The sequence below is a fragment of the Lacerta agilis genome, chromosome 4 (genome assembly GCF_009819535.1).
Source record: "Lacerta agilis isolate rLacAgi1 chromosome 4, rLacAgi1.pri, whole genome shotgun sequence".
Lineage (NCBI taxonomy): Eukaryota > Metazoa > Chordata > Lepidosauria > Squamata > Lacertidae > Lacerta > Lacerta agilis.
The window spans coordinates 50,072,324-50,099,537 of record NC_046315.1 but is presented as its reverse complement, the minus strand read 5'-3'; the positions used below and the strand labels follow the sequence as shown (position 1 = coordinate 50,099,537).

The window sequence follows — 27,214 nt, the reverse complement described above, 5'->3', positions numbered from 1 at the left end:
GCGGTCTCCGGGCTGCTGCGGTGGTTGCGCCTCTGCGTCCGTCGCTCTTTTACTGTGCAGGTCCTTTCCCGCGCGCCGGTGTCGGTTGGGCCTAAGCGGAATGTTCCGCAAGGCGCGGCGCGTGAACGTGCGGAAGCGGAACGAGTCTGAGGAGGACGACGAAGAGCGAGACGAGTCGCCGCCTCAGCAGCAACAGCCGCCGCCGCCGCCGGGAGGGGATGGGCCTTCTGGAGAGACCGACCTGCTGCCGGGTCCGAAGCCGCCGCTTCTGCCGCTCCCGACGGGCTGCGTGCCCCTAGCCTGTCCCGGTGGTGCTGGCGGCGGCGGCGGCTTCGGTTTCGGCGGCCCTGAAGCGGTCGGCCGAGGCGGCGGTGCCGGCTTGACGGCCCCGCAGCTCCAGCCGCCGCCTGTTCTTACCCCTCCCCCGGCGCCCCCTTCGCAACAGACGCCCCCGGGGAACAACGGGCTCGTGCCGGCGGCTTCTAAGTTCAAGGAGCGCAAGAACAAGAACAAGGAGGAGCTGCCGCCGCCGCCGCCGCCACGCGGGAGCCTCAGCCTCCTCAGCTTCCAAGATGAAGAAGAAGGTGAGCGAGCCTAGCGGGCGCCCTAGTCTCCACTCCCTCTTCCGAGGCCTAGTTGCTCCCACTGCCCGATCAGCGTTGAACTCGCTGCCGTTCGCCTTCTACACCCCCCCCCTCTTTGCCTCCCCAGTAATTTGAAACTCGGTTGCTTCAGGCGGGGAGGCTTTCCCGTCCCGTCCCCCTTCCTCCGGCCTTTGCTAGCTTACAACCTACCTGCCATATGGCAAAGCGCTTCCGCTTAGACTGCACGTTATTGCCTACACCGCGTGTATCTTGCTGCTCAGAACTGTTGAGATTATTCAGTAGCGGAGTAGAAAATAGGTGCGCTTCCGATCGGGTACAGATGTCACATGTTGGCTTGAAAATGAAATATTGGGGAGAAATCGGTAAAATGGCCGCGGGAGATAGTGAGAATGGCCTCCATTTCTCTCCCCCCCCCCACGTTCACACACGACATACATATATGCATATGTCATATTACATTCATGTGCTTCATTGTAAACTTAAATTAAGCATGCATACGTTCTACTGAAGTTATTGTAGGAAAGCCCCAAAGATATATCTTAAGAGAGTTTTTTAAATGAGGTACAGTATTTTGTACCATGGTGGGATAAAATACAGTAAGTGCATACCTTCCACGTATGAAAGACCTACATGTTTCAGTTGCAGCTCTTAAACGTACAGAAGTGGGTGGGGATCTAATTCTTCACTGATCCATGCATTGTTAGAGGGAAAAGCCACATGCAGAGATAGTCTTGCATGAAAGCCGAGTGAGATAGTCTCTTTGGCTCATAAATGTCAGTTATGATAATGTCAGTTCTATTTCTGACCAAAATAAATTTGCAGCCAACAAGTTCTGTTCCCAGAACAACACTGTCAGTCTGTACTAAATTAAATTAATTTTGTCTGCCAACTTTGTGCCACTGCTTCCTTATTAATGTTAGAGCAGCACTGAGACTGCAAAGATAGCAAGGTATACTGTATTGAGTTTAAATCAGCAAAAGAAATAGAGTATTTAAATTATTGGATGTAAATCAATTTTCCTATTGATATCATTTAATACATTTTATTGACAGTGGTGCACATCCAACCACTGTACTGTACCTTGTTAATTTACAAACAGATACTGTTTTGTTTGAATAACCAAACTTTGCATATCTGTATACATATTACATACTTTCCTTTTTTTTACCTAGAGAGGGAATGTTTTTAAAATATTCCCATATAGGGGTTTGTCTTACACCAGTACTCATGACAGTTTGTGGACAGTGTGATTCTATGCAAGCCTAGTCAGTAATAAGTGGCTGTTTTGGGGGGTGGGGGGCTGACACTCAAGCAGAAATCCTATAACCACTTACCTCTGAGTAAGTCTCATTTAATTCAATGGGATTTACTATTGAGTTGACACAAATAGGGTTGTGCTGTTGGCATGGGAATATAGCAGGGATTGGAAACCTGAGGCCCTCCAGATGTTGCTGGATTACAGCTTCCATCATCCATGACCATTGGCTGTGGTGACCGAGCTTGACCTTATTTAACATTTAGAGGGTCACAGGTTTCCCATCCTTGGAGTATAGGAATATGCACACTGTCTTGTCTTTTAAGTGTTGCTCATTTCTGCTTGATATTCTGTCTTGGCCCAACCCCATCCTCACAAAAACAAAGTAGCCAACAAAAATTAAATGTCTATGAAAAGAGGATGTGGAATTTCATTTGGCCACCCTATGAAATGTTGAAGCAAGTTTTGATAGTTGCTGGAGCAAACCAGAGCAGTTTGTTTTCCTCTAATAAAAATGAAACGTCTTAGTTTGATAAATACTCAAGAATAGCTTTGTAGTAGGAAGCCGCCTATATAACCCAATATATGACATCTTTTTTAGAGTTTCCTCCCCTCTGGAAGTTAGGCAGGTGGAGAGTGTACTTTCTCTTTTTCAATGGCTTATATCCTATGTTTTTGTCATAAAAGACCAAAGTCGCTCACAACATAAAGAAAATTAGTTGGATAAATAAAAAAGTAAAACACCAGAAGCAGCAGCTAGAATATCAGGAAATGCAGGTTATAACTGAGATCTCAGAAACTGAAAGCTGTTAGAACACAAAGTTCTTAGTCTTCCTTTGATATAACATTTTGGAGTTAACCAGTCAAATCTCTTTGTACTGTTGGGAACAAATGTATTCATCAGAGCTCCAAAATAAACAGTGATATTGTAGGTAGGACACTGAAACAAATTTGTGTGATAACTTATGTAATACTCAAGTTACCATACTAAAAGCCAAACATGAACTTTGGACAATTTGACATTGATTTGGTTTATCTACATAGAAGTTTTCAAATGCGTGTTTTGCTGGACCTCCTTAAGGACTTTTTTGAAAATGATGTTTTGCACTTGGGAATTAATCTTTAAGAACACATCAGTTATGAAGGATGCAGTCAAGTGTATATTTCCCTTTAATAAAATATATACAAATAGGGTTCTCAGTTACAACTTAAATATATTTTAAAGGATAGCTTGCTATTTATATACATCCTTCATAAGTGACATTACATGCATTGGTTTTGTATGCATGTGCCTGTACCTGACTGAAAGACTATTAAAGAGCACTCCTATGGAAACAAGCTCAGCCCTTGTCTAGAGGCCTGTGGGTAAATAGCATTAAGAAATGGTAAGGTGTGGGTTAGGAAAGCAAAAGTATTCATTTGCAAAAGTATGTATTGACCTAATGATTGCCGGGGGGGGGGCTGTAAATTTAATTTTGAAGAAGAATGTTGCTCTAGGACATGTTAATACATGTAGTGAACAAGAAGGCTTATTAATCTGCAGCTGTCCAATTTTGAAACTTAAGTTAAAATTATATTAACCTATTTTGTACAGCGGTGCCCCGCTAGACGAAAATAATTCGTTCTGTGAATTTTTTCGTCTAGCGGTTTTTTCGTCTAGCGAAGCGGCAATGACAGCCGCACTCCGCTAAACGGAAAAAAAGACGAAAATTTTTCGTCTAGCGAAGCAGCCCCATTGACTTTTTTGTCTTGCGGGGCAGCTTCCGCTGGACGAATGCCGTTCGTCTAGCGAGTTTTTCGTCTAGCGAGGCATTCGTCTAGCGGGGCACCACTGTATTCTGTTGTGCTGTTTTCTATGATTTGGTTTAAGATTCTTTATGAAGAATTGTAAAGTAATAAAATTTAGTTATTAAAAGGGCCTTTTAATTAATGAGCATGTAACCTTTAAGAAGAGCATCCAACAAAGAGTTTAAAAGAATTACATTAAAAGTGTATGTATTGCACCTCAGGCTATTGTTTTGCTATTGGACCTCTTGGAATTCATTCTTGCAACAAATTAGGACTTGTGGTATTGGGATAGCACAGGTGCTGTGGGTTGGGTTCTCCCATTGTAAGGATTAGCTGTTGTGAAAAACAAACTTATTCAAGTTAAAATGATGGATTTTATATATTTTAATGTACTAAATAACACCTTTTATACAGCTGAAGAGACATTAGTCACTGTTTTGCCGATTTGTAATTTCTCTCATTTATGCTTATTTTTTCTCCTAAAGAAGCAGAAGAAGTTTTTAAAGTGAAGAAATCAAGTTACAGCAAAAAGATAGTAAAGCTTCTTAAGAAAGAATACAAAGAAGACCTTGAAAAATCGAAGACAAAACCAGAAACCAATTCTTTAGCAGATGGTAATCTTTATCTTGAAATTATAGCTGAAAAGGAAATGTTATGCTTAAATATTCATATGCCAAGCTTCAACCAGTTGAGTGTGGTTTACAAGGTGAAAATATGCAGATATAGTAAACTACATAGTAAAAACAACTGATGGATAAAAACAGAGTAGTTGGACAATGTTGTCTAATGCCTAAAATACTTTAAAAGCTAGGGAAAATAAAAGTTATTTATTGGCGCTGAAAAGAAATCAATGTTGGTGCTAGGCAAAGTTTCCTGGGAAGGGATTTCAACAGAGAACTAACTTTAAAAATGAATAAAAAGTACAGGGGTAGTTGATAATGGTAAGACCAGTATACATTTAAGTTTCAAATAATATCGAACCAATAAGCAGTGCTTTTTTCTGGGGGGACACGGGTACGCATACCCCTAAACATTTTGTGAATCCTAAGTTTGGCCTCATTGAGGGGCAGTATTTCAATATGAGTAGGAAAATGAGAGTACCCCTAAACATTTTTTAAGAGAAAAAGCACTGCCAATATGCAACCAGAGTACCAAGTACCAATTAAATATGTAGATGTTCAAAGAAAGTACAATTCAGATTAATCAAAATTTCATCAGTTCTAAAGTGCAGAGTTCTTTACCCAATTTAAGATATGTTAGTAACCTAAATAACGTTTCTTATTAAGCTTCACGTTTTAGTTCAGCCTTTCCTACATGTGCTTTTCCCAACCTTTTAAGGAGCAGTTGAAATCCTATTTGTCAATTATTTCACCGCACTTTTTAGTTCCAAAATTCATTAGTTTTGGCTACATCTGTGGACTGCACAGAGCTATTATTTCAGGTGTATATAATATGAATTTCAAAAAAATATATAAAATAATTTTTCCAAAATGAAACTTTAAGAGCACCCTTTTTTTTGCAGCCGAACAGTTTGCTGACAAAACGGGACAGATTAAAGATGCAATTCAAGAAGATGGGGCTGCAAACAGTGAACAAGGAGAAGAGGAGATGGAAGTTGAAAGTGAGAAAGAAGAAGAAAAGCCAAAAGCTGTAGGAGCATTTTCAAGTACTTTGTCTTCTCTGAATGTTCTGCGTCCAGGTTAGTGTATTTTTTCTCAGGAGGAGGCTATCCTGAGATGAATTCTTTGCCTTTCTCATTCCATAGGCAGGGCTGTGTCAGTCAGTGTAGTTGGATGACGCCCCATCGCGGTTCCAGTTCCGTTATCTTCACAGCATGGGGGTCTTTTTGGAGCTGTTGCTCCTTCTTTCTACTTCAGAGACCAGGTATTTTTAGCTGGCCTTTTAAGTTGAAATTAGAGGAAAGGGAAACCAATTCAATTAGATCACTTTTTATTAATAGCTTAACAGAATATTTAAATTTGATTTAGTATATTTAATTGATCAGCTTCCCTGTTTGAATATTTAAAAGTCGTAGTACATCTTAATCTTCTTTGACAAATTGATTTTGTATATCTCATTTTTCTTGTGTACCTCTGTTTCATGAATTATTTAGAACTAATTCTGGCTTAATAAATTTGAATCTGTTGGTCTTATTTACTACTGTACTTCGGATTCTACTTTATTGCACTTTCTTCCGATCACAGGAATGTAGCAGCCTGTGGTGGATGTGATGTGCCATTTCTTGGAAATCTTGTTCTGTCTAAGCATGTTAAAAGCTTTACATTTTCTTTTTCTTACTTTGCCTTTATCTGATAAAGCACTACTCAGCAATGTGGCTACTCATACAATATTCAGATATTGTTAGACTTTTACATAACCACAGAGTTGAAAATACTGCTGCAGCAAGCCTTGCTCTCTCTTCAATAAAGCCAGGTGGGATGGCCACAGGGAAGAAATGTTTGGAGGAGAGCTGGATGGCAGATCATCCCAGCCTGGTTGATGCAGTAGGAGGTCATGATGTCTTGCCTGTGCCTCTGTTGCAGCCAGTTGGAATTAGAATGCAGGTGGAACTGTAGCATGTGAATACATGATTGACTATAACTGATAGCTTTTAAAAAAGCACATTCATATTTTTTTTTAGGAGAAATTCCAGATGCTGCTTTTATTCATGCTGCTAGGAAAAAGCGCCAAATGGCTCGTGAGCTTGGGGACTTTTTGCCACTTGACAGTGATCCAGGGAAAGGGCGCCTTGTTAGAGAAGATGAAAATGATGCCAGTGACGATGAAGATGATGATGAGAAGCGAAGAATAGTCTTTTCTGTGAAAGAGAAGTCCCAAAGGCAAAAAATTGCAGAGGAAATAGGTAAAATGATGAAAAGTTGAAATAAGTTCTGAATGTTCTGCTGTTGCTATTAAAAGTGTTTGGCGTAAATTGTTTTCAAAAACTGTATTTTCAGTGGCTTAATAGTATAATGTAATAGTGAGGTTGCATGTTATAAATTCATTGGTAGTTATAGTAAACAGTTTGGCTTGGATCTAAAGCTTGAATGAAAATCCAGTTGCACAGTTAGGCTTTCCCACTGCCTCCATGCTGAAGCTCCCTGCAACCTCCAAAAACACTGCTGAGGCTCAGGTATTGTCTAGCATATGGCATGGGGAATGCATCAGGAGTGGAGATGGATTTGGGGAAATCATCATGCACAAATGGAAGTGCCTTTCCAGTTATACAATGTACTTTTGGTCATTATAGCTGCATATCTGAGTATGAATGAGGAGGAGGAGCCTGTGGTCGAACATGGTACAACTAAAAATGACAAAATATCTGTTTCTGATATATGTCACTGTTTTACAAGTGTTTATCCAAAATTTTGTTCTGCTTCTGCATTAATCTTTGATTTTAAGAAATACAAAAATAGGTATTTTCATTCATACTTTGATAAGTTTAAACTACTGTGAACTCTGTCGCAACTTTAGGGGAAGTGCAGAATCTGGCTGATAGCTGAGTTCCAGTCTTCACATTAGTGCACAGGGTACAAAGCTGGTTATTTTGTACAGGAATTTGCAAAAATCTTTCCTCGAACATACTTAGGTACACCCCAGTTCACTCAATAGAATATGTGGTTAGGGGCACATGCCCCCATATTGAGATTCCCTCTGAAACAGGGCTACGTGTTTGCCTTTTTCATTGAAGGCATGGAAGCTTTAGAAAACTGGAATACAGTACAGTATTCAATATTCCATTATTTAGTGTGTGCTATTCCTATTGATTGTTATGTTTTTGTGCTCAGGTATCGAAGGAAGTGATGATGAAGCCCTGATTGCTGGGGAACAGGACGAAGAACTCAGTCGATGGGAGCAAGAACAGATACGTAAAGGCATTAATATACCTCAGGCATGTATTAAAGTAATTCTAAAATTGTAGTAGCAAATGATGACCCTTTGGCTAAATAAAGCTCCTGATTTGTCATCTTACCCCCAATTGCCAGAGGGGAGAAAAGAGGTGCAGATACCTGTGTCATAGAGATTCGACAGCTAAGTTCTGGGGCTGACCTTGTCCTTACCCATTATTCTTCACTTCTTGAATAGACCTACTGGTACATGACCAGGGTTTGATAAAACATGGGATAGATCTAATCTAACATCTAGCTTATATTACTGGAGTGTGTTCTACATGGGGCTGCCTCAGAAGAAGGTTTGGAGACTTCAGATGGTGCAGAATTTTGCAGCCAGGTTGCTCACCTGGGCAAAATGGTTTGTCCGTAAAATACCAATCCTAATCTGGATGTAAATTAGTTTCCAGGTCAAATTCAGAGTTCTAGTTCTGACCTATAAAGCCTTAAACTGGTCAGGACCACAACTGAGAGGTGAGAGGTAAATAGAGGGTCTGACAGTTATTGCAATAGGACTGGTTGGCAGTGCACTTTAAAAAATAGAAGAGGGGACTCCATTCTCCTCCTCCCATCATAAAAGTGCCCCTTCAGTAAAACAGTTTGCATACCAGGGATGTAAACATAGCTGAAAGGACAAATTATCCAATCAAATCTTCCCTGTTTTATCATTGAGTGATGAATGTTTTGAGGTGCTTCTTTCCTTGATAAGCACTTGTGTACACATGAAACATATACATGGGCAGGTAGAATTTAAGATATAATTTCGAAAAATTGCCTACCGGACTGAATTAGCTTTGTGACCTTGTTTTTGTAATAAGGTTTACACATATTTTGTTCCTATAGGTTCAAGCAAGTCAACCTGCTGAAATGAATAACCTGTACTACCAGAATGCTTACCATACAATGCCTTATGGTTCATCTTATGGCATTCCTTACACATATGCTGCTTATGGATCATCGGAGACAAAATCTCACAAAACAGATAATACAATACCTTTCAAAACTCCCAGTAATGAGATGACTCCTGTTACTATTGATTTGGTAAAGAAACAGCTTAAAGACAGGTAGGGCACACCAACTTCTTAAAATTTAAGACCTGTCCTCTAGGTTCAGTCTGGGGGGCAGATGCAGAATTTCATCAGTGGAACCCCATACATCCTCATTAAAAAAGGTAGAAAACAAACTGTTCAAAAGGCTGCTTGGATTACTTCTCTGGAAATGACCATTTGATCATGTTGAAGATTGGTACATGAAAAGAATGGACACTGAAAACCAATTTTGTAGCCAAGGGATTGAAAGAACAGTAATACTTACCACTTTATATTTTTATGGGAAGTATAAATCATTCTTTTCTGAATAGCTAAACATTTTAGACAGATGCTTAACATTACATTTTTAGAAGTTTTAAATGCTGTAACATTTACTGAAAATTGGAAATAACATGGATTAACTGAGCAGTTGCATGTGCTTCTTACTATAAGCATGTATCTTAAGGGCTTGAAGGTGAGTCAAATTAATAGATAAATAATGACACCTTTCCTAAGGTTTAAGTATTTGAGTTAGCAAGTTCTTAATGTTAAGGTCAGAGAAATTGTTGTGTGCTTCCCATTTCTGTTGAGAGCAACAGGAATTCAGGATACTGAGTATGCAAAGGGAAATGTGGTTAGACAAATACACCGTATATAGCACAAAGAGCCATATAAACCGGCGTGCTTTATGTACATAATATGTACATAGGATTCAAACACAATTCAGAAATGAGGTAAAATTGACTAAAGAAACAGCCACTTTTGTGTGTGGTTGGTAGAGGGTACACCAAGGATCCCTGGGTATACTATGTATCAGCTGGAAGAAGAAATAAAAGTAGCATATGTAGTGAGTGTGCAGGGTGCTTTTGGAGTAGAGAAAGATGTGATGCACTCTAGTACTAGGTGGAAAGCTTTGGGTTTATGAATGTTGGGGAGGGTTGGAGAAGCACAGATTTCTGGGGTGGGGTAGTGTGAGGATGGAGAAACTGACCTCCTTGGACTACCAGCCTGTGTATGGTCAGTGGTCAGTAGAGATGGCCAATAACACCTAGAAGGCCACAGTTTCCTCATCTCTTTAAAGCTGTCAATACAGCTTTAAATGTTGTTTCTTGTAGTTTTCTTTACTATAAGAAAAATAGTGCATGTATACTGTAGGTTACAGTATGCTTTGGGATGTAAACGTGCGTCCATTGACATTTAGGTTGGACTCAATGAGAGAATTTCACAAAGCAAATCAGCAGCAACATGAGAAGCACCTGCAAAGCCGTGATGAGTCTACCAAGGCAATTGAAAGATTGGAAGGGTCTTCTGGGGGTGTTGGTGAACGGTATAAATTTCTGCAAGAAATGCGAGGGTATGTCCAAGACTTGCTTGAGTGTTTCAATGAAAAGGTAAGAATGCAAAATATATTCATCTTTTTCAGTAACGAAGTTTAGTCTGTGCTCAGTTCTCTTGTACATGCCAATGAAACACTCGGCACATGTTTGAAGGTTTGGTTTTAAATGTGGTGAAAACAATGTAAGTCATTGTTGGAATACAATAGCGTTGGCATTCAGGTTGTGATGCCACCTTTCTCATTCTTAGAAGCATTTTATTTCTGAAAACCATTGTAGTTCTCAATGATGAAAAAACCCAACAACACTGAGACCCACATAAGGTTTTTACAGACCAGTTTCTTCACAGCTAGGATTGGTTAACGAAGGACACTTAAAGCCCAGGTTACCCCATGGCATATTGGGAACCCAGGCTAGTTTCATAGGAAGAATATACTGTTTTTTAAAGCAAGGTTTGAAATAAGCAGTTTTTCTTGCTGATAAGTGTCACGTGCCAGGTACCCTTTTGTTACAAAGTGTTGTACTTTTAAATTGGATTTCAGGCAGTTCTTTACTAATCTGTACTGCAGCTTGCCTTTCCTAGAACCGGAAGGATGTATTTAAAAAATACATTTTTAAAAAATTGTTGGGATTGAGCTTCAGTCCTTTGCACATTCAATCTGAAGTAAGCTTCCTGGAATTCCATAGGACTGATTAACTTGACATCAGTTTGCACCAAATTCAGGATGAATTTCCTGTTTCTACTGTTTTTGTTTTTTTTTAAAAAACTAAACATAAGTGAATTAGAATTTGTTTAAACTTCCCTGTGGAGATAATTTGCTATTGGTTATGTCATATTGTAAGCTATCTAGTAAGGGACGAGACCACTTGTGCACTGTAAAGTGCCATGCACATTGGTGGCACCATATAAATAAATAAGTTCAATATCTGTGTTAATCTGTAAATAATAAACCACCTGGTGCAAATAATTTGGAAACACAGTAATCTGGAGGTAAAGTACCAGAAGAAAATCCAAGGCTTGGAAAATATTGTGCAAGTTCATTGTAATCAGGAAAACAGATGGCCATCCAACCTCTGCTTAAAAACCTCCAATGAAGGAGAGTCCACCACCTTGAAAGGGAGTTTGTTCCACAGTCAAACAGCTGTTACTGTCATTAAGTTATTGATGTTCAGTCATAATCTGCTGTCTTGTAACTTGAATAGGGTCCTAGCCCCCAGAGCAGGAAAAAGCAATCCATTTAAATAAACAAGTATCAAAGTCTCAGAATATTTGTTTTGTTTTGTTTTTAGATTTTGGTAGAAATGTAAGCTGCAGTACCGGTAGTTTTGGAGTTGGTGGAAGTGTAAACTTCAGATAACTTACTTTAATGCTTATTAGAAGTTTTATTTCCATTTTCATTCTGTATTCCTGTAACAGATTGGTCCCACTAATTGAGCCAATAAACTTTCAGTTAAATCATGAAGCACTAGGTTTGGACACCAAGAGGGAGGCGAATCGGATATTTGATATGCAGTATACAACAGTCAGTCAGTCTTTTCCTTGCCCCTGCATTTCCCTGTATCTCCCTGGAAAGTTTTTTTTTTATGTAGTTAGTTGCTTTGGCTTGGATCTAAAGGTATAGTTGTGCAAATCAAAGGCTCATGCCCCTGGTCAGCCCCTGGTTTTTCAGGATTTCCATCCTCCCTGCTTCAACTCTCAGCATCATAAGTCATACTGTCCCAGAGGTTCCCCCAGTCTTATAAGGAGACTTTCATGGGATGCAGAAGGAAATGGAAGGTTGGAATATCCTATCCTGTGAATAGAAAGTAGGATTCAATCCTGTATTTCTGAAGAAGAGTTAACAGTAATATTGGTATAGAAAACTAGTAGTTCTATTCAAGTGCGGAAGTATAACAATTTAAATATAAATTAAGCCTGCAATGGTAAACTTGGGCACTAGGTAGTAAATCTCATTGACTACAATGGGACTTATGTCTGAGTAAACTTGCTTGGGATTCTGTTGCAAATGAGCAAAATGTAGATTTCAAAGAAAGCATCAGTAGGTCTTGATCAGGTTACTCCATTTCTCCACTATGGCGATCTGAATCCAGATTTCTGCTAGTAAAATTATGAGCATAGACTGTATGATTATGGGTTTGGAAAAACACTTCTGTGTGGATGAAAAAACTTTTGTCTAAAACTTAGATTCTTTCCACTAAATAGGAAGGCAGACAAGGAAAGACTAGTGAAGCAGAAAATTGTATCTCAGTAACCTAGTTTTCAGATCTCAGTAGGGTGGGTAGGGAACTCGTTAAACGTAGCTGAAAATTGCACTATTAACTTATTGTAGCTAGCAGTACACTCTGAATGTGTGTGGGCTTTGCTTCATTTTAGTCATGAATTATTAACAAATGCAAGAACAGTCCTATTCACTTTACACTAGTGTGGTTGTGTTTAATGGATTTTGATGAGCATGTGTGGCAGAGCAAGATAGCTTTGCCCTGCTTGTTCACATAGGATATTCCTGCTTGTGAAACAACAGCAGGAAATACAACTGTCTTCTTTGGCTATGCCCTTTTCTTATGATTGCTTCTGCCTCTCCTTCCCCTGAGTTGGCAAAGTTGAATTTAATATTTTGGCAAAGAATATAAAAGCTTGAATAGATTTGAATTTTTGAGGAGGATTCTGCTTTACTCATGGAGAAATAGTGATGTTGATGGCAGGATGCATTGTGTCGATGTGGTAGTGCTTGCAGCCACTCAGTAGCTTCAGTTGCTGGTGGAAAAATGTCAAGAGTAGAATAACTAAAATAGGTTAAAAAAAACCAACCTTGTGTCTAGTGTGAACACTCATGTTTGTAACTGCTTTTGGACTTTTGTGAATGTAAGTAAATTTTTCCAGTCCCTTAACAAACTTTATTGAAAATACGTTTAGTCATTGGGTTACAAGACTGATTTTTAAAAATTGCCCTTTATTTTTAAAGAAAATGTTGACTAAAAAGAAGTTGTGCTTTCTGTCCAATATTTAATACTTTTTCATTATATCACCTCCAAGAGAGTTATTTCTTGTATGCAAATTCACTTTTTCCTTGAAATGTTCTGTCTTCTCTTTCTCAATTTGTAAAGAAACTTTTTTATTGTGCATTAATTATTTCATTAAATGATCTCATGAAATACTGAGGTCATTGCAAAGTCCCAGCTAGAACAGTTTTTATTAAGTAACAGTTAAAACAAATTTGGAATTACTTGGACTAATAGTAGAGGAAAGAATTAATTAAGGATAGATTCAGATGAACAAGCAGGTGAGCCATAACAGGTGGAAATCCAACTCCACAGTGATTGTTGCTTCAAATGGGGAGCTATGTGTATTGACTTTCTGAATGCATGTTTTAGCCTGTGCAGTATTACTGCAAATCCAGGTGACTAGGAGTTATGCTGAAGGGAAAGGTGGGGAATGCCTTAAAATCAGGCGAAGGCACCTTGTTTATATAATTATTAATCCAATTTTATTTAGTGACTGTATATTACTGTGGGCTGCTTACAACAATTTAAAATCAAAATAATTAGCAAAACAGTAGAAAATATTTTTAAAATACAAAAGAAGTTGCTTCTGTCAGGGTTTTTTTTTGGGGGGGGGGGTTCCCTAGTTTCTGCACTATAGCCCACCCCATTCAGCAGAGTTGTCCAACACTATGTGGAGCATTTTGGGGTGCTTAAGGGCTGACATGGGGAGGAGGGAGTGGGGAAGTTAACTTGGTAATTCCTGTGCTTAACTCTTGATTCAACACAATATATTTGTTCTTTGGCTTATAAGTAAACACATGTCTAATAGTCTATGGCAAGTCCAAATTGCCCTTAGGAGATCAAGTAAAGAAGCTTTGAGTTTCCCTTTTTTCTTTTGGCCTACTCCCAAGTGAAATAATTTTCTAATGAATATATATTGTAGGGTAACCTTGTAAATGTTCTTACAGACTAGTAACTTTTGTGGACTTCTTTGCAGGCTTGTTCTTATGCTTTCCGCGAGGTAGCTTGTTGTCATTCTTTTCTATGCACTTTTCCTGAGTTAAATAGCAGTCAGTTGTTAAAACAGTAAAAAGAAAGCAATGCAGCTAAATGTGTAGCTGTATACCTTGGAATAGGGTGGCATCCCATACAGTTAAAACTTGAAGACTTTTTTATTACGGAGTATTATATTTTTACAGGTGCTCCTGATTAACGAACTCGAATCAGCAATGCATCAGCTGTACAAACAGCGAGCTTCCCGCCTTGTCCAAAGACGACAAGATGATATTAAAGATGAATCTTCGGAGTTTTCAAGCCATTCAAGTCAGTCCATCTTGAAGGTTTTTATTATTCATTAAACAACCTCGTTTACATAGTGCAGTTTTAATTAAAGTGAAACCAGAAAGCATGTCTGGTTTAAATCTGGTAGAAAAAAAAATCAGATTAAAGAATCTTAGCTCAAACTCTATACAGTGCCTTTCCTGTTCTGTGTCTCAGTGATTGAAAGCCATAGCATCTTGCTTTGATCCCTTTTTACACGTTAGATATGTGTGTAACTATGTTGTCTTTTCCTCACTTCCTGAAAGTATTTTTCAGAATGTTCTCTAAACCTAAAAAAAGTAGGTGATTCTGATCAAAGTTTAGCTTTTGAATAATATTTATTTCTGCAGCTTACAAAAATTCCCCCACCCACTCAACACAATCTAGGTACAGTTTGCCATGCATGCCTTCATTACTTCAAACATTAGACCAAATAATACTTGTGCTAACATTCCTGTCTTATATGTATTAGACAATTTTGCTAGGACGAATTTGTAAAATAAATTATGCAAAAGTGAGTACTTATGGTGAAATCTTATTCCCTCTTTGATACCAAGCTGGTAGATATTAGGAAAATTCATCCAAAAATTCTCTAGTTTTTGTTTTCAAATGTTCAGTATATGACAACAATTAGGTATCAGATTGTAGCCTACAACAGTACTAATTGTCTTAATACCAACTGAAAATCTGTCAGTTCCTGATATTCTTCAGTGTTGTTCTAGATGTTTTAGATGTACTAAAGGACTACTTTTCTTTATTTTTTGTATGGAGAGGGGAAGGGCTGTAGGTCAGTGGCAGAGCATCTGCTTTGCATGCAGAAGTCCCAGGTTCAATCTCTGACATCTCTAGGTAGAACTAAAAATGTCCCCTGTGTGAATCCCTGGATAGCTGCTACCAGAACAATGGTCTGACTCCATATAAATGTTGAACACTAATTTTTTTCAAACAATACAAACAGTTTTTTATGTTGTAATTTTTTAAGTGTTTACTGTTCCTGAAGAGTTCTGAGTGATAAGTTGATTGTGACTTCTTCTTTTTTGCACATAATGATGAAGGCAATCAAATATCTGACCCAATTGGTAATCGCTTCAGAAGATAATTCAGCCACCGCCACTTTATCTGTGCGGTGTGTGGGGGTGATAATTGTCAAACTTAAAAGATATATTGCAGATTTATAGGGACTTGCTGAGAAAAATCCCCACAAAAACCTCTGTCATTATTATGCTTCCTGTAACTGGAGGATGGGTGTTCTAATTTCAGTGTTTGTACTCTCACAGGTAAAGCACTGATGGCACCAAACCTTGATTCTTTTGGACGAGACAGAACACTGTACCAAGAACATGTTAAAAGGCGGACTGCAGAAAGAGAAGCAAGAAGGTACAACAGCATTTAGGTTACTTCTATATGTATTGGAATGCATGTTCTGTATGATTGCTGTCTCTATGTAGTATACAGCCTACATATTCAGGTGCTTGCAGATAAATGATGGGCCACTCACCTTGTAGGTAGAACATTGCTTGGGTCTTACATAGTGCAGCACAATGGAGGTGGAGGCTGGCTGCTAGATATATGACAAATCCCAAACTAAGGAGAAAGGGAAAGTAGAAAATGTTCAGGGCTGAGTTAAAAGGTAAAGGTAAAGGGACCCCTGACCATCAGGTCCAGTCGTGTCCGACTCTGGGGTTGCGGCGCTCATCTCGCTCTATAGGCCGAGGGAGCCGGCGTTTGTCCGCAGACAGCTTCCGGGTCATGTGGCCAGCATGACAAAGCCGCTTCTGGTGAACCAGAGCAGCGCACGGAAACGCCGTTTACCTTCCCGCCGGAGCGGTCCCTATTTATCTACTTGCACTTTGACGTGCTTTCGAACTGCTAGGTGGGCAGGAGCTGGGACCGAGCAACGGGAGCTCACCCCGTGGCAGGGATTCGAACCGCCGACCTTCTGATCAGCAAGCCCTAGGCTCTGTGGTTTAACCCACAGCGCCACCTGGGTCCCCCAGGGCTGAGTTACTAGTCATCAAATAACACATGTCCTGTAACATGTCAGATGGCTTCAACTCTGCTTGATTTCCTCTTGAAATAAGGGAGAGCAGGAAAGATGCATCCCTCCTTAAAATAACAGGTACCCTTTGTTTGGGAAAAGATTGGTTTTCTAACTTTAATGCAACATTGTGTTCTATTCATTTTAATAGAGCTCGTCGTAGACTTGCCAGAGAGCAATCTGGGAAGATGGCTGATCACCTTGAAGGCCTTTCTAGTGATGACGAAGAAACTTCCACAGATACTACAAACTTCAATATGGAACGAGGTCAGATTATTCATCTTAATGTGAGAAGTCATAGTAATATCTAGATCCCAGTATTCTGTAGAGAAAATTCATTTGATTAGATTGTATGACACTTTCAAACATGCTCTAAAAGCAACTTTAAATGTGGAATTATTATCTCATCTGTAGAATGACAGAGGCCAATGCTGCTCCCTGCCATCATCAGCCATTCATTTCAGGCAGCTAGAGATATTCCTTCGAGCCCTAGTCCAACCCTTATCTTATTAGCAAGGAAAGCCTTCTGCTGTTTAAAAAACAACAACAACACCACACACACACTGCAAAAGTCAGGCCTCTTGGTTCATACCATGTTCCTCTTTATTCTCTTTTGACTGCTGCTTTTCTCTGAATAGTCAGGATCAGGAATTTCATTGTATGGGATCTTGTAAGCCTCCTTCAGGATGTGTTACAGACAAAAGGCAGGTTGTAAGTTTCATAATTACATGTATTTCCCTTGAAGTGGAACTATTCAGGGGGTTTTTGCCACATGGAACTACTTCCATGATGCTGTGCTTTCAAGTGATTATCACCACGGGCACGCTCTTGAATTAAGTCATGTACTTTCAGACATTGAGGTAAACACTGTAGTTGTAAAACCAACTTCTTAAGAAAAATTAACTTTGTTATGCCATTGCTATAAAAAGGCAGAATATAAACAATAGAAAGGGCTAGATTCAGAGTGAACTGTGTCACAGGGATGGCAGAAGTTGACTTTGTCCCTTTCCCCCCTGGTAGTCCCCTGCTCCAGCACCCTCTGCTAAGGGTCTAGATCCTGTTGGAAAGGGGGGGGGGGGTGCCTAGAAATTAGGAAAAGGCCATCTCCCCATTTCCACTCAGCCACCACCATAGTCCACACCATTTAGCAGGGTCCAAAGCCCCTCAGTGAGAGTATTTGCAGAGGACATGGGGAGACTGCTATGAGGAAGAAAGGGTAAGAAAGTTGGCTTCTACCAGCCTCTTTGTGCACATTCAGCTCTGTATCTGACCAAAGCGATACAGATATTAACAATATCTTTATAGTATATTTGCTTGAAAGTTTGCCTGAAACTGCATTGCAGATATAAACCAGGAGATTAATTTATGCTGTTTAAAATACTGTTATCCTAGATCGCATTTTGAAGGAGTCCAGCAAAGTTTTTGAAGATGTGGTAGAAAACTTTTCATCCATTGACGCCATTAAGTCGCAGTTTGAAGCATGGCGTTTCAAGTATTCATCTTCTTACAATGATGCTTATATTGGCCTTTGTTTACCTAAGCTATTAAATCCTTTAATAAGACTTCAGTTACTTACCTGGAACCCTTTGGAGGTGAGAGGAGATTGAAATTTGCTCACTGTGTTCTGTTTATTAAACAAGGCAAAATGGTTACATAGAAGTGATTAGAAGCCCAGGATCTGAGGGCCTTACTGTGAGGAGTTACAGGGAGCCAGACAGAGGGCCTTCTCAGCAGTGGCGCCATCCCTGTGGAACCGCCTCCTATTAGATGTCAAGAAGATAAATAACTATACAACTTTTAGAAAACATCTGAAGGCAGCCCTGTATCAGAAGTTTTTAAAGTTTAATGTTTTATTATGTTTTTATGTGTGTTGGAAGCCACCTTGGGTCATAAATGTCCAAATGGTAGGCCTGAACTACAGAAACTAGCTGCTTTGTCAGTCTGCTGCGACAGTATATTGATGGTATTGCAGTGCAGAACAGTGGCTTCTACAACCTGATCAGCCTTGACGCAGTCGTTTGCAAATAGGTGACTGAAAAAAACATGCTGACATAAGTGCCAGCGCAGCCTCTGAAAATATGATGTGCTCCTGGCACTACAAGGACATTCTGAAAAGGAGGCACCTAGCCTAAATGTTTGTACTAACATATTGATAAGAATTTTCACACTTGATTAGTATTTATTTTAAAAAATATATTTATAGTGGCAATATTTTATTTTAATAGGATAAGTGCCAAGACTTTGAGAGTATGCTATGGTTTGAATCTTTGCTATTTTATGGATGTGAAGAATACGACCAAGAGAAAGATGATGCTGATGTTTCACTATTGCCTACTATTGTGGAAAGAGTGCTTCTGCCTAAATTAACAGGTACTTTATAAACCTACAGTCATTTTAAAAACAGAACAGTTTCTAATTTTTAGCAGCAACATCTTAACACTTAGTTTTGAGAAGTAATAATTCTTTTTTTGTTGTTGTTAGTACTTGCTGAAAATGTATGGGACCCTTTTTCTACAACACAGACATCTAGGATGGTAGCCATTACCCAGAAATTAGTAAATGGTTATCCATCAGTGGTACATGCAGAAAACAAAAACACACAGGTAAAAAAATATTCTTTATATGTTTTGTAGGACTGGACTGCTATGTCTGGTACCGGTAGCTGCTGTTAAGACATTTACTCATGTTCTGCACTTAGTCCTAAATTAATTTTAAAATAGAAGCAGTTGTAATTCCCTTGTGTTATGTAACTGCTAACTATTTAGGGATTGGTGTGTCGCAGTAATATGTGTTGCTGGAATGTTGAAAATCCGTAAACAAACAATAAACATCCATAAAAATGGCAAAAGTAGTTCTGTCCATCGTCCTCCTAATGGAAACATGCAGATGGGGACAGATCTACTCCTGCTTTAAGTCGTTTACATACTGTCTTCTCTTGTATACAGTGGTACCTCCGGTTGCAGACTGGATCCATTCCGGAGCTCCGATCAGATCCCGGGGTTTCCGCAACCGGAGGGACCGCTTCTGCGCATGTGCGCGTGGTGAAACACTTCCGGGGTTGCCGCTTTTGCAACCTGAAGTTTACATTACCCGAGGGTAACGTAAGCTGAGGTGCCACTGTATTATTTACTACAAAGCTCTATGACTACGCTCTTTAGTGTTGAAATGCCAGATTACCAGAACGACGTCGAAGCACTGAACCACTGGTATATCAAAAATGAACTCTTTATTTAATGCGTTTGCAATTGAACCTATTTTGGAAATAAACTACTTTTGCCATTTTCATGGACGTTTATTGTTAGTTACCTTGGTAATATTATCTTGTGTTGATTGTAGTAGTCATTGTATCACTACTCTGTTCATTGCTTTATTGGAATGATGAAAATAGCAGACTGCAAATGAGAGTTGCAGAACTCATTATAACAGTTTACAAAGGTCCCTGATGGAATGTTTTCATATAACACCAGGAGAGGTTATATTTATATCACTACTATGCCCATGGCTTAATGCTGCCCACTAAGTTAAACTCTCTGAATTGTGATCATTTCCAAAATATCTGCTGCTACTCCTTCAGAAACACCTAATCAAACGTAGCTTAAAAATTGCCAGTCTTATTCCAGATGTGAATAGATCAGTCTGCTTTTAAAGAAAACTAAAAACTTATTTATTCCTTCTTTTAACTGAAAATATGTTGTCTCCAGGAGGCTGCAGCAAGAAGCAGAGAAGTACAATTAGATGAACAAAATCCTCTTGCAGTCAATTGCATCCAGACCACTGTTTTTAGTGACTTTTATGGAACTTATTTCTAGGACATGCTGAAAACAAATCCTGTCCTTGTATAAAAGATCTTCAGGGATCACCTGAAGACCCTGTTTTGCATACACAAATTCAGTGCCTCCCATTTCTGCTAACTTGCATAATTCAAATTAATGGAAAAAATAGAGCTGGTAAAAATAATCTGGTATCACGACAGACTTCTCTAGCACTAGTATCTACTGGGATATTTGGTTAGATTTGTGCTAAAAAGAAATTTAAAAAATATTTCACAATCTTATGTTAAATTTTAACTCTTTCAGACATTACTAAAAGGCCTCTTGCTTAGAATGAGGAGAACACTAGATGATGATGTATTCATGCCACTTTATCCGAAAAGGTAAGATTATTGGTTTGCAGAATCTTTTAGTATTATGACAATAGATCACACCAACAGTTCACATCATCTATACTACTGAAGTTTAAATAAAATTTTTATTTTTCAGTGTCTTAGAAAACAAGAACTCTGGTCCTTACTTGTTTTTCCAGCGGCAGTTTTGGTCTTCAGTGAAGGTGAGCTAGCAAACAGATGATGTTTCAGACTTAGGAATGCTACTGAAGTTTACTTTTGATAACTGGTAACTGACTCTTGAGTGTGAAGTGAATTTGCTTGTGGAAGAAAGTAGGCATGCTGACTCCAAACCTAGCATTGCTGCATTTGTGACCTTAGGTCAGGGTCACCAACCTTTTTTTGGCCCCCTGAGCACATTTGCAAATCAGCAAAATTGTGGGCAGCACACACACCTGCAACCATGTATACACCACAACCTGTTCTGTGTATAGTACAATTATTTTAAGTCTAACTTTGGGGAGGGCACCAACCAGCCTGCAGAGAAGGTCTCTGTGGGTATATGTGTGCTCATGGGTCCTGTTTTGGCAACACTTGTCTTAGATTATCATGGTGCATGGCTGTTGCGTTGCATACATTGGATTCCAAAGGCTGTGTGTATGGAAGACCACATACGCACTATTCTCTCAACCCTGTGCTCTCAAAACTCCTTAGACCACACACAGCCTCCCACAGGCCACATCCTCAAGTGCCTTTGCGTGTCTAGTATGTGTCCTTGAACTGTCATGATGCCTCTTGCTTGTCTGGAAGGAAGATGGAGAGGGGTGTATGTATGTGTGGATTTGTGTGTGTGGATGGATTGTAACCTACTGTATAAAGGTAAGAGTCTCACCCATTGTGCTGCTCACTTTTGTATCTGTCCCCACCCACTACTGATATACAGCACCTGCAAGGTTACCTGTAACAGAATGCAGCCAATTGGCATAAAAGGTGTCGTCATCCCCCCCCCCCACTGCCCTATGCTTATTGCAGCTTCCATTATCCCTGATCATTGACCATGCTGACTCGGGCTTATGGGAGTTGAAGTCCAACATATGGAGGGCCATACATACTCCATCCCTGTTGTATATTTAAAGTTACTGTATATACATGGTAATAAGAGGACAGGTGCATTTTTGAAAGTGCTAATGTTTCATGTAGTTTTTAAGTATGAATTCTTTATACAGTTAAAGGAAATGAATTTTTGAGTGTTTGTTCTGAATCTGAAACATCAATAACCGTTTATAATCAGAAATTTGAAATTCACGAAGCATAAAAGTCCAGGGAAATGTTTGTTACTAAATTTCCTAGATCCATTTTCTTCAGGGTTGAGGCCCAGTTTTGGCACAGAAACTGCTTTGGCCTATATGATTACCTATGTTAGGAGAAAGACAGGGGAAATGTGTCTTTGTTAATTCTCCTTGACCTCTCAGTGGCTTTTGATACCATTGACCCTGGTATCCTCCTGAAGTGGCTGTCTGAGTTGAGGGTAGGTGGCACCGCTTTGCGGTTGTTCCGGTCCTACTTGGATGATCATTTCCAGAGAGTGATGCTTGGGGAGTGCTTTTCAGCCCCATGAGCCTTCAATGTTGGTTTCCTCGGGGTTCAGTTTTATCCCCCATGCTGTTTAACATCTACATGAAACCACTGAGTGGGGGACATCTGGAGTTTTGGAGTACATTGTCAGTAATAGCACACACAGCTCTGTTCCTTTAAACCTGCAAGTGTGGGAGTGGATGTGCTGGACAGTTGTCTTGCCTCGATAATGGACTAGATGAAAGCCAATCAAATGAAGCTCAATCCAGCTAAGACTGAGGCACTGTTAGTGGGTGATTCCTTAGACCGGATGAATGGGAGGTTCCGTGCTCTTGATGGGGTTACACTCCCTCTGAAAGAGCAGGTACTTGGCTTGGGAGTACTTCTGGGTCTTACTTTTTTACCTTTGCTTCTGGATCTATTGCTGTCGCTTGAGGCTCAGGTGGCCTTGGTGGTGCAGAGTGCCTTCCAAACCAAACCACCACAAACTGGCTAATAAACGTAACGTTCACCATGCATATAATTCATTCCACGTTTTTGGCAAAACCAGTATAGATCTGCACATGGCATTGTAATATGTTTTTGCTTGTTTGAATGGTTATTAGTCAATCTTCATTCAGTTATTATTCTAGTAAATTCCCTTTTACATTTATTAGCCAGTTTGTGGTGGTTTGGTTTGGTTTGGTTTGGTTTAGTGTCATATTATTATCACCACTGTGATACTTTGTGTAGTTTGCTTGGCAGAATGCCATCAACTTCAGTTGGTGGCCCAGCTGTGCCCTTATCTGGCAGGGATATCCTACCTTCTGTCCTCTCTGCTCTGATAACCTGTAGGTTAGATATTGCAATGCTATACATGGGATTGCCTCTGAAGATGGTTCAGAAACTTCACTGGTGTAGAATTCAGTGGCCAGGTTGCTTATAATACGAATCCTGACCCAATTCCAGTGGTTGCTAGTTAGTTTCCAGGCCTAATTCAAAGTCCTGAACTACTTAGAGCGTGTATTCTCACTCTGGAATCAAATTTATATCTGTAGCTGGTCAGTCATTGTAGCTGCCACAAAGAATTTTGGCCACCTTTCTGATGGCAGCAATACTTAATATTTCATGTTTTGTGGTTTATAGGTTACCATAAAAGTACATACAGTGGTGCCCCGCTAGACGAAAATAATTCGTTCTGTGAATTTTTTCATCTAGCGGTTTTTTCGTCTTACGAAGCAGCCCCATTGACTTTTTCGTTTAGCGGGGCACCACTGTATTGCTTGAGAAAAGAAGAATGCATTACTTTTTCTAATGGAAATCAGTAGTATCCAGTCTTAATTTTGACTGATTTGTACTACAGAAATGTTAGGTTTGATTATTAGTCCGTTCAGGCTAGAACAAATTCCTGCTCCAGCAAGAGAGTTAGCAGTCCTCTTTAATAACACACAATACTGTACCCCTTTGCAGAAAATAAGGATACTTATGGCTCACATAATTCAGATTTAAATTCTGTATTTAAAATGGAAATGTTTTCATTCATTGATAATTATCTCCAGATGTAAAAGATGTATGTGTTATTATCTATGTTCAGTTATTAGGAAACTTTCTGCAGTGGCATGGAATCCTTTCCAACAAAACCTTACAAGAGTTATCAATAGATGGATTGCTAAATAGATACATTCTTATGGCTTTCCAGAATTCTGAGTATGGAGATGACAGCATTAAGAAAGCTCAAAGTGTAAGTAAAAGTGTAACTTTTAATCATTCATTTCTATTGTTAAGCATCCTTTTTAAGTGACCTGATTCGCATGTTCACATGAAATCATAATTTAAAGTAAATGTGACTTAACATGAAGGACCAGAATCCTAGTACACACTGCTCAAAAGTTCATGCAGTCTTGCTGCTGCTGTGTCACAAACAAAAGAAGCCGGAGTCCATTCTGTCATGTCATCTGAAGCCAGACTCATGGTTTGTTTCTCTCCATATAAATCATAAGCATTAACCATGGTTTGGGCTTGGCTGACCACTTGTGGTTTGTTTTCCCCAGGTGCCTAAGTCATAGTTCAGACAACACAACAAACCAGCTGTGATATGGCAGAAGCAGGGGAGGAGCTTTTCTGGAGCTTTAGAGCATTGTGCACTAGAACAGTATTTGATCGCATTAAACCATAGTTTGTTTACATATGATGTGTGAACCAGGCCAGTATACTGCAAATGTATTAACATGCTGTGCAGTTTAATGGCTAGAAAGTTGGGTATGAAAGTAAACAACAGTCCACACTGAAATCTCCATTCAACCCTGAACCTTGCTTAAGTGACCTAAGCCAAGTCACTATCTTTTCTGAAATATTTACATAGCACTGTTTTGCAAAAAAAAATTAGAGAACTCCACATATCCTGCTTTCTTGACTTAGTGAAAGGATGAGATTAAAATGATAGTACAGCAAAAAGTTAGCACACCAGCCAGCCACAGAACCAGCCAGGCTTTATTTCTGATTTTTTTTATGTTAATGCTTTCTTACATTATCACTTACACAGACATCACTTGACAATCATAAGACTTTGGGTTTGTCCATGTTTTTGGTTAAATAAATTGATATCAAAGGATATCAAAGTTTTTTATTGACAGTTGCTGAAAGGTGATATAAAATATTTTAATTAAATCGTGAATCTCGCCAAGGACTTGTTGTTAATATTTTTGTACAATATGAATGCATATTAGATGGTTTTATGAGTAATAATAAACAATGATGAAAATCATAATGAAACCAGCCAAAATGGTAGAGGTTCACATACCTGTATATAATGCCTTTCAGAGTAAGCTCTTTAAAGGCAGATTCCTATAGCACAGATAAAATTCAGCAAACCAGCAACTAAAACACTAAAACAGCAAAGTCAAAAACAACAGACTCAGTAATTACTGCTTCAACCTTATACTCTAAACCACTCTTTTCTTCTCAATTCTATAGGTAATCAGTTGTTTCCCTAAACAGTGGTTCACTAATCTTAAAGGAAGTAAGACAATATCACATCTAGAAAACCTCTGTAGATATCTTGTTCATCTTGCTGATACAGTATACAGAAATAGCATTGGAAGCTCTGATGTAGAAAAAAGAAATGCAAGGTAACCTATCTTTAACACTGTTACAGTTTAAAAGGTAGTGATTGTTTTTATTGTATTATTTTAGGTATTTATTTACCATTTGTTAATTTGATCACAAATTTCAAGATGGTTTTATAAAATGTAAACAGGATTCAAAAAGTCATAAAGTAGGCTTTGCAGGAGCCTTTCCCCATGCATCCCATAAACTGTTGTTAAGTTGAGGGGGGGGGGTTGTTTAGGATGACTGCAGGGGTGGGGGGGGAATCTGAAGAATCCTTTTAAGTATGAAGAGTATTTTAGATTTGTACATGAGACTTTTTGGACCTTAACCAATATTATTGTAATGAAGATTAGCCATGTGTTTAATATATTTAATTTAAAAACCACAAACAGCTTGATACAAAAAATATAAGTGTCTTCCTACTATTTGTGTGTGCCAGTACAGGGTCCTGGTTTATTCAGTATCTCATTTTTGCACATCAGACAGTTGAGTTTTACTGCTGATTATTTATTAATCTCCTTTTACGTGTTTTAAGATGATTTACAAATAAACTATAAAACAGGTAAACAGTACCAAAATATGCCATAAAGGTACATTTAAAACAATACAGAATGAACATCTAAGGCAGAGACCTTTTCATAAACTGCTTAAAGGTTTTATTTACAGTTGGGTGTTACAATTTTTTAAAAAATAAAATAAAAATCCAGGTGGAAAAGTTTGTCATACAATATCTTCAATTGTTTCTGAAAATTACAGATGGCAAGTTGCAAAAAGCACTAACTAAAGTTCTTACCTCTTTTCCTAGGGAGAATATAAAACAGATAATAAAACTTCTGTCAAGTATTCGAGCACTGGACCATGCTGCAACAGTTGCAAATGATCATAATGTGAAAGAGTTAAAAAATTTAAGTGAAGGGAAATAAAACTTTGTCTGTTAATTCTGGGCTTTAAAAATCATTCCTGAAGTGTAATTTTGTACATATGTAAAGTTTTCTTATATTGTAAACGATGTTTTTAATACAAAGTGCATTCTTATATACAGCATCTGTAAGAGTATTGATGTCTTCAAAGTGAAAAAGAAGCCAGGAAAACTGCATCTTGTTTACAAAACTTTTTTACTACATGGTGGCCATCTAGTCACTAAACTGCCCATTAGTTAATAGGAAATTCTACACTGTAAAATTCATTTAACTGATCTGCAAATATTTATATTCCCATAATTATATGTTTGAAATAATGGTTTATTTCAAAGTAAGATATTCAGTAATTTGGTAATAAAATTGGTCATAAATATATGAATATAGTATGACCTGGGTAAGAGTACAGAAGTGTCCAAAATTGTAACAGTGTTGTTTGAAGTGTATGTACTGGTGACAAAAATAGCTGAAAGTTCACAGCTGCATTTAGGTAATGGTATGGTCACAATTAAAACTCAAGACACTTCATTGTATAATTTTTTATCCCTTTAACTCTTACTGGCAATATATTTTCTCACAATTTAATAATTCAGATTATTAACCCTCCCCCATGTCCACATATTTGTTTATATCCTATGGTCACAATATTGACTATTCCAAAATGTTGCATTGTTTAATATTTAAAGAATAAATCATTTTATTTTTGAGTCATGGCTTGCTACTACTGAGATTAGTTTGAATTCTGAAGAATATTGTCACTGTTGTAGATAGTCTGCTTATCTTCAAGTGTAGTATATTATACTTGAGAAAAGTAGAAATTGAAATATTAAATAACTTTGGATCATTGTACTTGATGATGCTCCTGTCATGTGATGTAAAGAAAATATTAAATGTACAGTCTGCTTTTTGAACACTGAATCATTTTATGAATTTATTACATTGATTATTTTCAGTTATGAGGCCAGCTAACAACAAATTCTCAGACAATAGTATTAATACTGCAGCCTTATTAAACTGCAGTTACAGTAAACTATGGTTTAGTGGTACACATTCCACCACCCTGCTAACAACAAACAAGTCATGATATGGCGTAGCAGTGCACTAAACCTAGGATCATGTCATCCGTCCCGTCCCCCCCAAAAACCAAAGTATTAAGCCAAGAACAATCCTTAAATTACTAGTCTTGGTTTGTTTGTATGTAATATTAACCCAGACCATGGTTCCCCCGCCCAGCAGCATAGCAACAGTGGAGGGAAGAAGTAAAGTGCTTCAAATTCAACAGTGTGCATATGC

The 27,214-nt window shown here is 38.6% G+C and overlaps 1 protein-coding gene across 2 annotated transcripts; it reads left to right on the top strand.

Moving 5' to 3' along the window:
* Window positions 1-26,839, top strand: PAXBP1 (PAX3 and PAX7 binding protein 1). Of its 2 annotated transcripts, none has more exons than XM_033146938.1 (18): window positions 1-584; window positions 4,137-4,262; window positions 5,171-5,347; window positions 6,290-6,511; window positions 7,437-7,540; window positions 8,382-8,602; window positions 9,768-9,957; window positions 14,082-14,205; window positions 15,480-15,579; window positions 16,392-16,507; window positions 17,633-17,832; window positions 18,466-18,610; window positions 18,722-18,843; window positions 20,317-20,393; window positions 20,500-20,566; window positions 23,491-23,637; window positions 24,870-25,024; window positions 25,810-26,839. In XM_033146938.1, the coding sequence occupies exons 1-18, from the start codon at window positions 101-103 to the stop codon at window positions 25,925-25,927; spliced, it is 2,895 nt and encodes a 964-aa protein (XP_033002829.1). In that variant the 5' UTR covers window positions 1-100; the 3' UTR covers window positions 25,928-26,839. The 2 variants fall into 2 exon arrangements, with proteins under 2 accessions (XP_033002829.1, XP_033002828.1); XM_033146937.1 differs by having other exon boundaries at window positions 4,134-4,262.
* Window positions 26,840-27,214: the final 375 nt, after the last annotated feature.

Coding starts and splice junctions, on each gene's coding strand:
- PAXBP1 (XM_033146937.1), top strand. CDS start 101: ATGTTCCGCAAGGCGCGGCGCGTGAACGTGCGGAAGCGGAACGAGTCT. Junction 585..4,133: donor CTTCCAAGATGAAGAAGAAG/GTGAGCGAGCCT, acceptor TTTCTCCTAAAG/AAGCAGAAGAAGTTTTTAAA. Junction 20,394..20,499: donor ATGCCACTTTATCCGAAAAG/GTAAGATTATTG, acceptor TTTATTTTTCAG/TGTCTTAGAAAACAAGAACT.